The sequence below is a fragment of the Microcaecilia unicolor genome, chromosome 1, assembly GCF_901765095.1.
Source record: "Microcaecilia unicolor chromosome 1, aMicUni1.1, whole genome shotgun sequence".
NCBI classification, from domain to species: Eukaryota; Metazoa; Chordata; class Amphibia; order Gymnophiona; family Siphonopidae; genus Microcaecilia; species Microcaecilia unicolor.
In genome coordinates this window covers 44,180,064-44,197,835 of record NC_044031.1, presented here as the reverse complement: position 1 = coordinate 44,197,835, position 17,772 = coordinate 44,180,064, and the positions used below count along the sequence as shown (strand labels likewise).

Below are 17,772 nucleotides of genomic sequence, written 5' to 3'. Positions count from 1 at the left end.
GAAAAGACACGAGGCAGAGAAAGCTGGTAAGGGAAAGTGAGTACCCTTTAAAGTGTTGCCTTTATGCAGGAACTTACACAGAATCCTTGAAGGGTGGGGTTCAGCCCTGGTTAGAAGGGCAAGAGAATCACTGACAGGCAGATGCACCAAAGTCCAGTTAAAGCACTGACTGCTATTTCCAACTCGGTAAAAATTACTGAGTTGGAAATAGCAAAGGATGCTCAAAGCAAACGGGATGCAAATGAGTTGCTTGCAAAAACAGCAAGCAGCTCAGCAGTGGGGAAGGCAATCGATCACGCGAGCATGTGCAGAACAGCCAATCGCTATGCATGCTTGCTCTGTACATGCTGCAGACGTCTTTCATACATGCATACAAGATGTGTGTATTAAAGTAGTGTGTAGTTTTTTTTCCAAACTTTTTTTTAATCACCATCAGCTGTCTCTTCTGTAGTACTCCCTTTCCTGTGGCCAGACCCGCCCAATGACCCTCGGCAGCAGTGCAGCCGGTGTTGACGGGAAAGGGAAGCAAGCCAGGCAAAGGAGAGAGCAAAGGGCTGCTTGGGAAGGGGGAGGGAGGGGGGCCACTACTACTTATTTCTATAGTGCTACTAGATGTACGCAACGCTGTACACTTGAACATAAAAAGACAATCCCTGCTCAACAGACCTTACAATTTAATCAGGACAAATAAGGGATAAGGGAATTACTAAGATGGGAATGATAAAACAGACATGGGTACTGAACAAGTGATAGGGGTTAGGAGGTAAAAGCAGCATTAAAAAGGTGGGCTTTTAGCCTGGATTTGAATTGACATACTAGCTCAGGAAGTCTATTCCAAGCATATGGTGCAGCAAGATAAAAGGAACGGATCTGGAATTAGCAGTGGAGAAGGGTACAGATAAGAGATTTACCCAATGAACGGAGTTCCCGAGGAGGAGTGTAGGGAGAGAAGAGCGGAGAGATACTGAGGAGCTGCAGAGTGAATGCACTTATACGTCAATAAGAGGAGTTTGAGTTGTATGCGGAAACGGATAGGGAGCCAATTAAGTGACTTGAAGAGAGGGCTAATATGAGCATAGCGACACTGGTGGAATACAAGTCGTGCAGCAGAATTCTGAACAGATTGAAGGGGAGAGAGATGGCTTAGTGGGAGACCTGTGAGAAGCAAGTTGCAATAGTCTAAGTGAGAGGTGATAAGACTGTGGATAAGGGTTTTGGTAGTGTGGCTCAGAGAGGGAAGAACTAATTTGGTGATATTATAGAGAAATAAGCAACAGGTTTTAGCAGTCTGTTGAATATGTGCAGAGAAAGAGAGAGAGAGGAGTCAAAGATGACCCCAAGGTTACGAGCTGATGAGACAGGGAGGATGAGAGTGTTATCCGCAACTACGACATATGCACAATCTTTATTATATTTATATTATATTTATGGCATTTGTATCCCACATTCCTCCACCTATTTGCAGGCTCAATGTGGCTTACGTATGCAAAATCTTTATTACATTTTACCAATCACTATTACAAAATCTTTAAAACATATTACATCTCATATGTGATCATTCTCACTCATGTCAAAACGTTGCATATGTCATAGTTGCTTCTATATGATGTATGAAGATTTTGCAACTATATTGGAATTGATAAACCCAAGTATTGAGTGTGTGTTTTACAGAGATAGAGAATGGGGGAAGAGGAGATGTTGGTTTAGAGGGAAAGATAAGAAGCTCAGTCTTGGTCATGTTTAATTTCAGATGGAGGTGAGACATCCAGGCAGCAATGTCAGACAGGCAGGCTGATATTTGGGCCTGGAGTCCTGCTGAAATTTCCGGTGTGGAGATGTAGATCTGGGGAGTCATCAGCATAAAGTTCACTTGTCTATTAGATTGTAAGCTCTTTGAGCAGGGACTGTCTCTCTTTGTTAAATTGTACAACGCTGCGTAACCCTAGTAGCGCTCTAGAAATGTTAAGTAGTAGTAGTAGTAGTAAAGGTGATACTGAAAACCATGGGATGAGATCAGAGCACCAAGGAAAGAAGTATAGATGGAGAAAAGAAGAGGTCCCAAGGCAGAGTCCTGAGGTACACCAACTGATAGTGGGATAGAAGTGGAGGAGGATCCATCAGAGTATACACTAAAAGTGCGATGGGAGAGGTAAGAAGAAAACCGGGAAAGAACAGAGCCCTGAAATCCAAGTGAGGACATCATATCATGGAGTAGGCGGTGATTAACAGTGTCAAAAGCAGCAGACAGATCAAGAAAGATGAGGATAGAATAGAGACCTTTGGATCTGGCCAGGAACAGGTCATTGGAGACTTTAGCAAGTGCTGTTTCAGTTGAATGAAGAGGGCAAATGTCAGATTGAAATGGATCAAGAATAGCTTGAGATGAAAGAAAGTCAAGAAAACAGTGGTGAACAGCACTGCTGTTCAAGTATCTTGAATAGGAAAGGGAGGAGGGAGATGGGGCGATAGTTGGAAGGATAGGTAGGGTCCAATGAAGGTTTTTTTGAGGAGTGGTATAACTACAGCATGTTTGAAGGCATTAGGAATAGTCGCAGTGGAAAGTGAAAGATTAAGGATATGACAGATAGAAGAGATGACAGTAGGAGAGATAGTATTAAGTAGATAGGTGGGAATAGGATCAGAGGAACAGGGCACTAGAGATGCCACAGCTCTCCTCAGCAAATAGGCAGCTATTTCCAAGGTAATGGGAAGGAAACGGCAGTACCGACAGCTCCTGACCACCCGTAAATATGTCATCGTTAAGGTAGACCGTCTTTTCTGTGCATCACTAGGAAAAAGGGCTGTGCATTACTTGGATTGCATATTTGAATGGTAAGTAGCTCATTTAAATAACATAGCATGCAATTATTGTTAGCTGCTACCATTTCAGGAAAAGAGCTCACAGAATCCCTCTGTGCATGTCTCGCTGAACTCCAGTCTGGCTAAAACCAGTGTAAAAACCACGTTGCTGGCTCGTTAATTTTTGTGCATCTGGGCCTGAGAAACCCTGGCTAGTGAAGTGCCTGAGTGGGAGAAAAGTCTGTGATTCAGAAATGAGGTTCTGGAAGAGAAGAGTAACACTGTTTCAAGGTGAAACCCAGAGGGAAGATTACTGAGAAAAGGTTGGGGGGTGCTTGTACTCTGCATAGCACATTCCTCTTGGAGCAATTAGCTAAGAAATGTTTAGTGCTGATTATTATGTACATGCCTTGATCAGACTGAAGAACTTATAGAGTACTAAGATTAATCCTCCAGTGTTGGAAGTTCACTTGAGGAATGCTTGGCTGTGTTTTGTATGCTCGTAATTGTATAGAAGGAGCCAATACTGTTTGTAAGAGGAATTTGTATTTTCCTTCTGAGTAAAAACAGGGAGGTTTGTGCTTTTGATTTGAGCTGAATAAAAGGGCGACACTATGACGCTAAGAGAATAGTCTTATTGGGTGCCAAGAAAGCTTCTGGAGGGAAAATACCTTGAGTTGAAAAGAGGGAGGGCCTGCCACTAGAGGGGGGCAGGGTGCAGTGTAAAAAGAGCTTCCTCTTCAGGGCAGTGCTTCCAGGGAACTATTACCCAGACAGTGCAGGCAACCTGGGAACAGATGCCAGGGCGCCCCCCTAGCTGTGACAAATAAATATAGGTAGGTAGATATATTTTTTCAAACTAAAAAATTATTTGGCTCTACAACATACTGCTGCTAGAGGTGGAGTTTATATATTTAGTATTAAAACAAATTTTCTGCAGTTTACAGCTCTTAAAATATAAATGGATTGATTTTATTTCATTTCCATTCCATCTAAAAACTAGGTGGATTAAAAATCACAAAGTTAAAATTAAAAAAAACAAAATATTACACTATATAAAGTGACTTACATGTCTCTTCACGATATGTACCCTCCTCCACTACTACATCTTGGACAAAATATCCAATGGAAACCAGCAGCTGACTATTTTGGGAGAGATACTCACTTCGTATCATGTTACCCTTTGTTGCTCAAATTTAAGACTAGCAGTCACCTGTCTTTTCAGTGGTCTCACCATCTTCTTCCTTATCAGTAGGTTTCTCGTTTGTTCCATATGAGGGTCTCTCACCACTCTCAGTTTCACTTTCCCCTTTGATTTCAGCCTGAGAAATGAAAGACAACAGGGTAGAGGAAAAATGCCTAATAAAATTTAAATTTGAATCCATATGCCTCTTACATCTCTCTAGGCCATCCATTCCCAATCCAGTCCTTGCGGTTTACCTAGTCCCATCGGGTTTTCAGGATAATCACAATGAATATACATGAGATAGATTTGCATGCATTGCCTCAATTACATGCAAATCTAACTCATATATTCATTGTGGATATCCTGAAAACCCGATGGCACGGTGTAACTGGGCTGGGAATGGCTGCTCTAGGCTATTTGTATAAGCTCTGTTTCAACAGCTACAGCTAACAAGTAAATGTTGCCTTTCAAGACAGTTTTGAAGGAAGACGTATAATACTGAAAACAGTACATAGACACTACAACTTTTATTTGCCTTTATCATTCTATTCAAAGTGAAAGCCTAATACTAAATGTTTTTAATTACAGATGAGCACAGTTGCTTACTTGAAACAAGAAGCCAAACACGGAGAGGAATACAGGAGGAAACTGAAAGAAGCCAAGAGACAGATACGTCTGGCGAAAGCGCAAGAACAAATGGCTAGAAATGTAAGGAGGGGTGACAAAAATTTCTTCAGGTATATTAGTGAAAGGAGGAAGACTAAAAAGGGAATTGTGAGACTGAAAGATGCTGCGAACCGTTATGTAGATAGCGATGAAGAAAAAGCAAATTTGCTAAATAGATACTTTTGTTCTGTTTTCACAGAAGAAAATCCTGGACAAGGACCGTGATGGACTGGCAAAAGTGCAAATGAAAATGGAGTAGATATAGCACCGATCACGGAAGAGTGTGTGTATAAACAACTTGAAAAGCTAAAGGTGGACAAAGCCATGGGACCGGACGGGATCCACCCCAGGATATTAAAAGAGCTCAGAGAGGTTCTGGCGGGTCCTCTTAAAGATTTGTTTAATAAATTATTGGAAACGGGAGAGGCTCCGTGGGATTGGAGAATGGCGGACGTGGTCCCCCTTCATAAAAGTGGTGATAGGGAAGAAGCTGGAAACTACAGGCCGGTAAGCCTCACTTCGATTATTGGAAAAGTAATGGAAACGATGCTGAAGGAAAGGATAGTGAATTTCCTGGAAGCAAATAAGTTGCAAGATCCGAAACAACATGGTTTTACCAAAGGGAAACCGTGCCAAACGAATCTCATTGAATTCTTGGACTGGGTGACTGGAGAATTAAATCAGGGGATGTGCTATAGACGTAATCTACCTAGATTTCAGAAAAGCATTTGACAGGGGTTCCCCACAGGAGGCTCTTAAATAACTGGACGGGCTTGAAGATAGGACCCGAAAGTGGTGAAACTGGATAGGAACTGGTTGACGGACAGACGCCAGAGGGTGGTGGTGAATGGAATTCGCTCAGAGGAGGGAAAGGTGACTAGTGGAGTGCCTCAGGGATCGGTGCTGGGGCCGATTCTGTTCATTATATTTGTGAGTGACATTGCCGAAGGGTTAGAAGGTAAAGTTTGCCTTTTTGCGGATGATACTAAGAATTGTAACAGAGTGGACACCCGGGAGGGAGTAGAAAGCATGAAAAAGGATCTGCGAAATCTAGAAGATTGGTCTAAGGCTTGGCAATTAAAATTCAATGCGAAGAAATACAAAGTGATGCACATAGGGAGTAGAAATCCACGGGAGACGTATGTGTTAGGTGGTGAGAGTCTGATAGGTACCGACGGGGAGTGGGATGTTGGGGTGAGAGTGTTATGGTATAAGCCAATTGTCAGAATTATCAATATAAAAATGCAGCTTTTAAAAGATGTATTGAAACTGCATTTCAATACCTTCTTTCCCCTTTTCCTTGGGAATTTCTGGTAGCAGGGCTAGTCAATTACAAACACTTAACAAAGACAAAAGAGAGATATATAGCTTCCTATGCCCTCCCACCTAAAAAGACTGAACAAAAGCATGACTAAGGTGGATACTTGAAGAATCACATAGACATCTCCACCACCAGACAGATAGTCTGGAAAAGGCATAACTCCAGCTATTGATAAAGACTTCAGAGGGGAAACCATAAACAGAACATTTGCCTGTCATCAGAGGTATACCTGCCCCTCCCATCAACTATCAGACAAATGGACGCCAGGACATCTGCAGATCATGTGAACAGACTACAATAACCATAATGCCTTGCAAGTTATCCGGTGCAAACCAGGAAGCAGGTGCTGGAACTGTGATCATATCCTCCTGCAGCTTGCAAGATATAAAAGCAAAAGCTGTTTCCCCAAGATTCAGATTCTCTCTCTTCAGCTGCAAGCAACTCAGATCCACTCACTGCAGAAGCCCTGCTCCTGACCATGTGCTCATCAATCAGCTGGACCACAGCATGCTTGTAACAAGGACTGTGAGTTAACCTACCTGTTACTTTGTTCTATTTTATGCACAAATTCTCTGTTCTAAGATCCTTTTAAAAACCTACCTCTCGTGTGAAATTGTATTTTAAAATAAACCTTTCCTGAAGCTAAAAGTATAGTCTCTTTGTGCTCTGAGTACATGCTTAATTTATTTAATTTATTGCAATTATCACTTTTGGTGATTGGTGGAGAAATTGATATCCTAAAACTTATAAATACAGCGCCTGCTCTTAAATTATAAACAGTAGTGAGTGCTCTAGAGCTCTTTCCCCCAAGATAAATCATTTCTTGTAACAATAGTATCTGAGGATCTGAAGGTGACGAAACAGTGTGACAAGTGGCCATAAGTAGAAGGTTGCTAGGCTGTATAGAAAGGGGAGTGACCAGCAGAAGAAAAGAGGTGTTAATGCCCCTGTACAAATCGTTGGTGAGGCCCCACCTGGAGTATTGTGTTCAGTTTTGGAGGCCGTATCTTGTTAAGGATGTAAAAAGAATTGAAGCGGTGCAAAGAAAAGCTACGAGGATGGTATGGGATTTGCGTTACAAGACGTATGAGGAGAGACTTGCTGACCTGAACATGTATACCCTGGAGGAAAAGAGAAACAGGGGTGATATGATACAGACATACAGACGTTCAAATATTTGAAAGGTATTAATCCTTTTCCGGAGATGGGAAGGCGGCAGAACGAGAGGGCATGAAATGAGATTGAAGGGGGGCAGACTCAAAAAAAAATGTCAGGAAGTATTTTTTCACGGAGAGAGTGGTGGATGCTTGGAATGCCCTCCCGCGGGAGGTGGTGGAGAGGAAAACGGTAACGGAATTCAAACATACGTGGGATTAACATAAAGGAATCCTGCTCAGAAGAAATGGATCCTCAGGAGCTTGGGTGGCGGGGCTGGTGGTTGGGAGGCGGGGCTAGTGCTGGGCAGACTTGTACGGTCTGTGCCCTGAAAACGACAGTTACAAATCAAGGTAAGATATACACAAAAAGTAGCACATATGAGTATGTCTTGTTGGGCAGACTGGATGGACCGTGCAGGTCTTTTTCTGCTGTCATCTACTATGTAACAGGTGTCCTCTCTAGATAGCAGGATTAATCAGACAAGTCAATGATATCATCTGACAGTGTCAGAATGGAACAGCTCTCCCATGGCTCTGAATTAGTGAAAGGTTGTGAAAATGTGCAGTCCCTTCCAAGCACAGCAGTATCCATAGTTTAAAGCTCAAAACGGACTCTCTGAAAGGTAGGTAGGAATGTGTGCTTCCCTAATCCTGTTGTCTATGGAGAACACCTGTTATAGGTCAGCAACTTTGCTTTCTCCAACAACAAGTAGAACTGAATCAGCCATATGAGTGGTTAATTCCTAACCTATTTTCGAAATGCAACTTGCTGATGTGTTTAAATGTGACTGAATAGTTCACATGGACAGACCATTCCAAATTGCTTTACTGAAGGCATTGTACTTGACGGAGGTCTGCTTCAGGCAGTAGTGTGGTCTTAAAATGAGGACCATGTACTTGCTTTGCAGATGCTGTGTGATGCAGATTCCTCTCACAGTTGGAGGAATACCAGCTGCACTGCACAGACCGTTTGTTAGATGCTCTTTTTAAGCAGTATGTTAGAGCCTGTTTACTTGCACTGATATTTACAAGGCTTAGGATGTAAGGCAGATGAAACTATCTCCTTATACCAGAAATGGCATATTTAAAATGTGTTCTTAAAGCTACCTTGTTGTGAAGTTACTGCTATTAGAAAAAGTACTCTCAATGTTAGATATTTTAGGCATGTTCACTGCATCAGTTCAAAAGTTGGCCTCATGAGGGAGAAAAAAAGGCACAAAAATCAGGTCCCATGGGACTGGTGGCATTTAGAATGGAGGTTTAGGATGAAGACCCCTCATGCACATGAAGATAACTGGACACTCAAGAAGGAATCAGCTACAACTAAAAAAGAATCCAGGATTACTCAATTCTCTGCCAATTTACCACCACCACTGCCACAGAGAATGAAACAGAGTAATAGATGGGTCACAGTAGGCTCTGGTAGACTAAGATCTGTGACACAGAAGCACTCACCTTCCCAACCTTTGCCCCTGTCAAATTATTTTGCTGCGCTGCATCATTATGATGCTGAAAAACAAAGTATTGTGGTGGAACCAGAGCCAATGAAAGTAGCACAACCCAAGAAACATCCCTCAAGCAATGACAGATTGGTGAAAAGCAGAAAACTCTTACTGCTCAGAGACTCCATTATCAGACGAATTAACTTAGGAACACAGTTCAAGGGTTCCAACCTAGTGAAATGCCTTCTAGGATCTTCAGATCTACTGACCAAATACTGAAAGTGATCTGAGAAGAGAGCAAGGCTTCAAATACTGATGTTGTAATTCACCTGGGGACAAATAACCTGGCCAACAAAGCAAAAGCTACATACCTGTAGAAGGTATTCTCCGAAGACAGCAGGCTGATTGATCTCACTGATTGGTGACGTCGACGGCAGCCCCAGAACCGGAATTCTCCCTAGCAACAGAGTTTGCTAGCCTCGCGCTCCCGTGCGCATCGCGCATGCGCGACTGTCTTCCCGCCCGAACGCAAGCGTGCTCCTCAGTCCAGTAAAAAGCAAAGAAAGGGAAGACACAACTCCTAAGGGGAGGTGGGCGGGATTGTGAGAACAATCAGCCTGCTGTCCTCGGAGAATACCTTCTATAGGTATGTAGCTTTCGCTTTCTCCGAGGACAAGCAGGCTGCTTGTTCTCACTGATGAGGTATCCCTAGCCCCCAGGCTCACTCAAAACAACAAACATTGGTCAATTGGGCCTCGCAACGGCGAGGACATAACTGAGATTGACCTAACTTAACCAACTAACTCAGAGTGCAGCCTGGAACAGAATAAAAATGGGCATAGTGGGGAGGAGTTGGATTCTAAACCCCAAACAGATTCTGCAGCACCGACTGCCCAAACCGACTGTCGCGTCGGGTATCCTGCTGTAGGCAGTAATAAGATGTGAATGTGTGGACAGATGACCTCGTCGCAGCTTTGCAAATTTCCTCAATAGTGGCTGACTTCAAGTGGGCCACTGACGCAGCCATGGCTCGAACATTATGAGCCGTGACATGACCCTCAAGAGTCAGCCCAGCCTGGGCATAAGTGAAGGAAATGCAATCTGCTAGCCAATTGGATATGGTGCGTTCCCTACAGCCACTCCCCTCTTGTTGGGATCAAAAGAAACAAACATTTGGGCGGACTGTCTGGGGGGCTGTGTCCGCTCCAGATAGAAGGCCAATGCTCTCTTGCAGTCCAATGTATGCAGTTGACGTTCAGCAGGGCGGGTATGAGGACGGGGAAAGAATGTTGGCAAGACAATTGACTGGTTCAGATGGAACTCCGACACCACCTTCGGCAAGAACTTAGGGTGAGTGCGGAGGACTACTCTGTTATGAGCTACCAAGGCTTGAAGCTCACTGACTCTGTGAGCTGAAGTAACTGCCACCAAGAAAATGACCTTCCAGCTCAAGTACTTTCAATAGGCAGGAATCCAGTGGCTCAAAAGGACGTTTCATCAGCTGGGTGAGAACGACATTGAGATCCCATGACACTGTAGGAGGTTTGATGGGGGGCTTTGACAAAAGCAAACCTCTCATGAAGCGAACTAAAGGCTGTCCTGAGATCGGCTTACCTGCCACATGGTAATGGTATGCACTAATCGCACTAAGACGAACCCTTACAGAGTTGGTCTTGAGACCAGACTCAGACAAGTGTAGAAGGTACTCAAGCAGGGTCTGTGTAAGACAAGAAAGAGGATCTAGGGCCTTGCTGTCACACAAAACGGTAAACCTCCTCCATAAAAAGTAACAACTCTTTTTAGTGGTATCTTTTCTGGAAGCAAGATTCGGGAGACACCCTCTGAAAGACCTAAGGAGGCAAAGTCTACGCTCTCAACATCCAGGCCGTGAGAGCCAGGGACTGGAGGTTGGGATGCAGAAGCGCCCCCTCGTTCTGAGTGATGAGGGTTGGAAAACACTCCAATATCCACAGTTCTTCGGAGGACAGCTCCAGAAGAAGAGGGAAGCAAATCAGACGGGGCCAGAAAGGCGCATCAAAATCATGGTTCCGCAATCTCGCTTGAGTTTCAGTAAAGTCTTCCCCACCAAAGATATGGGAGGATATACATACAGGAGGCCCTTCCCCCAATGAAGGAGCAAGGCATCCGACGCTAGTCTGCCTTGGGACTGAAGCCTGGAACAGAATTGAGGGACTTTGTGATTGGTCTGAGTGGCAAAAAGATCTACCAAGAGGGTGCCCCACGCTTGGAAGAACTTGCGTACTACTCCCGAGTTGAGAGACCACTCGTGAGGTTGCATTATCCTGGCTCAACCTGTCGGCCAGACTGTTCTTTACGCCTGCCAGATACGTGGCCTGAAGAAACATGCCATTCCGGCGAGCCCAAAGCTACATTCTGACGGCTTCTTGACACAGAGGGCGAGATCCTGTGCCCCCCTGCTTGTTAATGTAATACATAGCAACCTGGTTGTCTGTCTGAATTTGGATAATTTGATAGGACAGCCGATCCCTGAAAGCCCTTAGAGCGTTCCAGACCGCTTGTAACTCCAGAAGACTGATCTGAAATCGTCTTTCCTGGAGGGACCAACATCCTTGGGTGTGAAGTCCATTGACATGAGCTCCCCACCCCAGGAGAGATGCATCCATAGTCAGCACTTTTTGCAGCTGAGGAATTTGAAAAGGACATCCCAGGGTCAAATTGGATCGAATTGTCCACCAATGTAGGGATTTGAGAAAACTCGCGGACAGGTGGATGACGTCCTCTGGATTCCCGGCAGCTTGGTACCACTGGGAAGCTAGGGTCCATTGAGCTGATCTCATGTGGAGATGGGCCATGGGAGTCACATGAACTGTGGAGGCCATGTGGCCGAGCAATCTCAACATCTGCCGAGCTGTGATCTGCTGAGACGCCTGCACCTGAGAGATGAGAGCCAGGAGACTGTCGGCTCTCGTCTCGGGAAGGTAGGCACAAGCTGTCTGAGAGTCCAGCAGAGCTCCTATGAATTCTAGTTTCTGTACTGGAAGAAGGTGGGACTTTGGATAATTTATCACAAACCTTAGTAGCTGCAGGAGTTGAATAGTCATCCGCACTGACGCACTGACAGAAGGGCTCCTGCTTCTGAGGTGTTCTTCACCAGCCAATCGTCGAGGTAGAGGAACACGTGCACTCCCAGTCTGCGGAGAGCTGCTGCTACGACAGCCAGGCATTTTGTGAATACTCTGGGCGCAGAGGCGAGACCAAAGGGTAGCACAGTATTGAAAGTGCTGCGTTCCCAGACGGAATCGAAGATACTGTCTGTGAGCTGGCAGTATCGGAATGAGAGTATAAGCATCCTTTAAATCCAGAGAGCATAGCCAATCGTTTTCCTGCATCAAGGGAAGAAGGGTGCCCAGGGAAAGCATCCTGAACTTTTCTCGGACCAGATATTTGTTCATGGCCCTTAGGTCTAGGACGGGACGCATCCCCGTTTTCTTTTCCAGAAGGAAGTACCTGGAATAGAATCCCAGCCCTTCTTGCCCTGGTGGCATGGGCTCGACTGCATTGGCGCTGAGAAGGGCGGAGAGTTCCTCTGCAAGTACCTGCTTGTGTTGGAAGCTGAAGGACTGAGCTCCCGGTGGGCAATTTGGAGGTTTTGAGATCGAATTTAGGGAGTATCCTAGCCGGACTATTTGGAGAACCCACTGGTTGGAGGTTATGAAAGGCCACCTTTGGTGAAAAACTTTTAACCTCCCTCCGACCGGCAGATCGTCCGACATGGACACTTTGATGTCGGCTATGCTCAACTAGAGCCAGTCAAAAGCCCGTCCCTTGCTTTTGCTGGGGAGCTGCAGGGGCCTGCTGAGGCGCACGCCGTCGACGAGAACGAGCGCACTGGGGTTTAGCCTGAGCCGGCTGTCAGGAAGGTGGATTGTACCTGCGCTTATTAAAAGTGTAGGAAGCATTCCTCTTTCCCCCAAAAGATTGTCTACCAGTTGAGGTAGATGCTGAAGGCGCCCGGTGGGAGAGCTTGTCGAATGCGGTGTCCCGTTGGTGAAGCTGTTCTACCACCTGTTCGACCCACTCACCAAAAATATTATCCCCCCCGGCAAGGCCCATCCGCCACTCGCTTCTGGACTCTACTGTCTAGGTCAGTGGCACGCAGCCTTGAGAGCCTGCGCAACACTATACCTTGAGCAGCGACCCTGGATGCAACATCAAAAGTATCGTAAGCACCCCTGGACAGGAATGTACGATACGCCTTCAAGCTGCCTGACCACCTACTACTACTACAATTTAGCATTTCTATAGCGCTACAAGGCGAACGCAGCACTGCACAAACATAGAAGAAAAAAAGACAGTCCCTGCTCAAAGAGCTTACAAATCTAATAGACAAAAATAAAGTAAGCAAATCAAATCAATTAATGTGTACAGGAAGGAGGAGAGGAGGTTACAAGAGGTTACGAGTCAAAAGCAATGTTAAAGAGGTGGGCTTTCAGTCTAGGATGGGGCAAGACGTAGGGGCTCAGGAAGTTTATTCCAGGCGTAGGGTGCAGCGAGACAGAAGGCGCGAAGTCTGGAGTTGGCAGTAGTGGAGAAGGGAACAGATAAGAAGGATTTATCCATGGAGCGGAGTGCATGGGAAGGGGTGTAGGGAAGGACGAGTGTGGAGAGATACTGGGGAGCAGCAGAGTGAGTACATTTATAGGTTAGTAGAAGAAGTTTGAACAGGATGCGAAAATGGATAGGGAGCCAGTGAAGCGACTTGAGGAGAGGGGTAGTATGAGTAAAGTGACCCTGGCGGAAGACGAGACGGGCACCTCCTGAAAAGGCTTGGCTTGCTCAGAAGGGAGCTTGTCCACTAACTGCTGCACATTATTCCGCATGTGAATGCTCGTATAGAGCTGGTAAGACTGAATTTTGGACACGAGAACAGCAGAATGGTAGGTCTTCCGCCCCAAAGAATCCATAGTTCTAGACTCACGCCCAGGGGGCGCCGAGGCGTAATCCCTAGAACTCCTGCCCTTCTTAAGGGTCAAATCCACCACCCCAGAGTCATGAGGCAATTGGGTCTTCATTAACTCTGGGTCCCCGTGGATTCGGTACTGGGACTCAATTTTCTTGGGAATGTGGGGAGTAGTTAATGGCTTCACCCAGTTCGTCAACAATGTCTGCCTAAGGACATTATGAAAAGGAACTGTGGTGGATTCCTTAGGTGGAGATGGATAGTCCAGGACCTAGAACATCTCAGCCCTGGGCTCATCCACCGTCTCCACAGGGAAGGGAATGGCCGTAGACATTTACCGGACAAATGAAGAGAAGGAAAGACTCTCTGGGGGAGAAAGCTTTCTCTCAGGTGAGGGAGTAGGATCAGAAGGCAGACCACAGGACTCCTCATCCGAGAAATACCTGGTGTCCTGCTCCGCTTCCCATGCGTCCTCTTCCATCGGTATCGGACATGAGTTGGTGAACCTTGGTCCGAAGTCGGGCCCGTCTCGACGCCAAGGAACGATGTCCTTCGTGGCGATGTCGAGAGGAAGACCCCCGAGCTGCAGGTGACAAAGCTTCCTCCAGCGACGTCGGCAGGGAGTCAACCTGGGTGGCGGCCGATACCGGTACCACAAACCTCACCACGGGCGACGAGCCAACCGCTGCCTCCCTCAATGGTACCGATGGTGCAAGCACCTGCGGTACCAGAACAGACGGTACCGACGGCGCAAGCACCGAAGGTACCGGAGATAGTCGCCAACAGCTCTCCTAGAATCTCTGGGAGTACGGCCCGGAGGCTCTCGTTCAGAGTAGCTGCAGAGAAAGGCAAAGCAGCCGGTACAGGCGACGACGACAGAACCTGTCTGGGGCTCGGAGTCAGTATCGGGCTGTCCTGGGTAGAGTGCATCGACACCTCCTCAATGGAGGGCGAGTGATCCTCCCGGCGTTGGCGCTTTTCGGGTGCCGAAGTCCTTGGCGTCCCGGAGCTCTCGGTACCATGGCGGGAAGGTGACCAATGGCGATGCTTCTTAGCCTTCACTCGAAGCACGCCAACGGTACCCTCTGGTACCGAAGAGGAAAACGTGGAATCCACACGCCTCCTCAGGGCCGGGTCCGAAGAAGGTCGATCCCGGGGGGCCTGTAGAACAGGAGTCCTCGAGGCAGGTGGAGACCCGCTCGATGGCTCACTGCCACCAGCATGGGACTTATGGACAGCCCTTACTTGCAATCGGGACATCGATGCAGTCTCCGGTACCGACATCGATACCGCCGACTCCGTCGATACCGAAGGACTGGACCTGGCTCCGAACAAAATGTTCCACTGAGCCAATCTCGCCGCCTGAGTCCTCTTTTTCAATTGGAGGCAAAGTACAGGTGTTGGGACGATGACCAGCTCTCAAACACTGAAGACACGAAACGTGTCTGTCAGTGAGCGAGATTGTCCGGTTGCACGATGTGCACTTTTTAAAGCCGCTGGTAGGCTTCGCGGACATGGGCGGAAAAATCACGCCGGCGAGGTCAAACGCAATGGTGTTGAAAGAAAAGGACACAAAAAAAAGAAAAAAGGGGTCCCGCACGGGCGGCCCAAAATGGCCGCCGAAGAAAAAGAAAGAAAACTTACAGGAGCAAAGTTCTACGAAGAATAATGGAAAAATCTCTATTTTTTTTTTTAAACGGAAGATCGTGGAAAGTGAAAAGAGCCAAAAAAAAAAAATGGCGAAAAACTCACGGGGAGTCCGTAAAACCGCAGCGAGGGCAGAGAAGAGCAGCAAAGCAGCGTCCCGAGCCGCGGGAAAAACAAGACTGAGGAGCACGCTCGCGTTCAGGCGGGAAGACGGTCACTCATGCGCGATGCGCACGGGAGCGCGAGGCTAGCAAACTCTTTGTTGCTAGGGAGAATTCCAGTTCTGGGGCTGCCGTCGACGTCACCCATCAGTGAGAACAAGCAGCCTGCTTGTCCTCGGAGAATAGCAAGTTTACAGTACAGAGAGCGTCCCAGAAGCTTGGGAAGGGACTGAAATCTTTGGTTCGGACTGTGGCTTTTTCTGAAGTAATTCCCACGTGGGGAAAAGGAAAGGAAAGACTACACAAAACAGTGGATTTCAATAAGTGACTTGAGTCTTGGTGTAAAGAAGAAGGTTTTAGATAAATAGGAAGATGGGGTAATACGTGGAAAAATAACAGGCTGTACTGTAATGATAGGCTACATCTTTCTGTGACAGGAAAAAGGATCCTTGGGGAGAAATTCAGACAGCATGTTTCTAGACATTTAAACTAGAAGGCGGGGTGACAAAAGGAAACAAGGGAATTCAGATAGTCACCCCCAGAATAAACATGATGGCAGAGGGAAAGGTCATCTAAATATAGAAAACCACCTAAACTCACTATGCACATGGAAAGCAATGAGAACAAATGCTCACTGTCTAGGTAAAAAGGTTCACAACTTGCAAGCCCTGATGTTTGAAGAAAACTTGGATATTGTTGCTATTACGGAGATGTGGTTCAATGATTCCCATGAATGGGATGTGACTATACTGGGCTATAATCTTTTTAGGAAGGATAGAGAGGACCTAAGGGGTGGAGGAGTGGCGCTGTATGTGAGAGACAATATCAGAGCGGCTGAAATGAGGAGAACCTGGGGAAAGGAAGAGGCTTTATGGATCGACCTGGAAAGAGAAGATGGAACCTGTATCCACACGGGGATTATATACAGACTTCCTGCACAAATGGAGAAGCTAGACAAGGATCTGATAGAAGATATTCAAAAGATTGGTATGAAAGGGGAGGTGCTACTGTTGGGAGATTTCAACTTGTCTGATGTGGATAGGAACGTCCTGTCTGCAGAATCGGAAAGAAGTAGGGAGGTTATGGACGCCTGTCAAAGTACCTTGGCTCAGAAAAATGGTGATATAACCCACGAGGGAAGGGTCGATGCTGGATCTAATGCTCACAAATGGAGGAAGTGTTTCCAATATCTGGGTGGGTGCCCACCTATGTAACAGCGATCATCACACGATATGGTTTGATATAAGGGCAAAGGTGGAGTGTGAACGCATAAAACTCAAAGTACTGGATTTCATATGTACTGATTTTGATAAAATGGGGGAATACCTGAAGAAGCTGTTGGCGTGGGAAGGCTTAGAAGAAGTGGAAAATTAGTGGTCAAAGCTAAAGGCTGCTATAATCTTTACGCAAGGAAAGTAAACAAAAACAAGAGAAACAGGAAGCCTATATGGTTCTCCAAACAAGTAGCTGAAAAAATAAGAGCAAAAGAGGCTCTGTTCAAGAAATACATAAGAACACAATGAGAAATGGATTCATCTAACAGATATTGAGGGGGTTTAGGGGGGTTTGGGCTGTTGGGGGAATCAGTTGTTGAGGGGTTAGTGTGGGGGGGAGGGTGAGGGGGGGGAAGTGTGGGGGAATAGGGGGGATAAAAGGGTTATAAGCATAATGTTAAAATAAAAATTAAATTGTTGCATTGTCATGTGCTGGAGCCAATGGCTCGTTGTTATGTTTGAGATGTTATCTCAATAAAAATTCAAAGTAAAAAAAAAAAAAAAAAAAAAGAACACAACGAGAGAATCATGGAAAGACTATTGGATTAAAACCAATGAAGCGAAGAAGGAAATACGGCTAGCAAAAGTGCAAGCGGAAGAAAAAATGGCTAATGATGTAAAGAAAGGTGACAAGACCTTTTTCAGATATATTGGAGAAAAGAGAAAAGATAGGAATGGAATTGCGAGACTGAAAGATAATGAGAATGGCTATGTGAAGAGTGAGCAGGATAAAGCAAATGTGCTAAACAATTACTTCTCTACGGTGTTCACGGAAGAAAATCCTGGTAAAGGACCGTGATTGGCTGCCGAGGGAATATCTGGGAATGGAGCAGATACTGTGCCGTTTACAGAAAGCGAAGATACTTACCTGTAGCAGGTATTCTCCTGTCAGGTTCTTAGGTTCAGAGCTCGCGGGGCCGGGCTCTGGAGCAAACGTGAGCCCTTGAGCTGTTGACGAGGAGCGACAGCAGCAGGCAAAACCCACCAACCAACGCTGGGAAAGCACACCAGCACCGGCAGGACTGCAGGCACCGCCCAGCGAGCCGGAACACACGGACTGGAACACTGGACTGGAATCCCCCGGACTGGAGGACACTGGACTGGAATCCCCCAGACTGGAACACTGGACTGGAATACACCGGACCGGAACACACTGGACTGGTCCCTACAGCTTCAC

General features: G+C 46.2%; 1 protein-coding gene across 1 annotated transcript in view; it reads right to left on the bottom strand.

Annotated features, from left to right (window-relative positions):
* Positions 1-17,772, bottom strand: part of SMARCC1 (SWI/SNF related, matrix associated, actin dependent regulator of chromatin subfamily c member 1) — a 542,893-nt gene that overhangs the window by 98,104 nt on the left and 427,017 nt on the right. Inside the window, 1 exon segment of the mRNA XM_030196622.1 lies at positions 4,013-4,121. Within this exon segment, the coding sequence (XP_030052482.1) occupies positions 4,013-4,121 (109 nt within the window).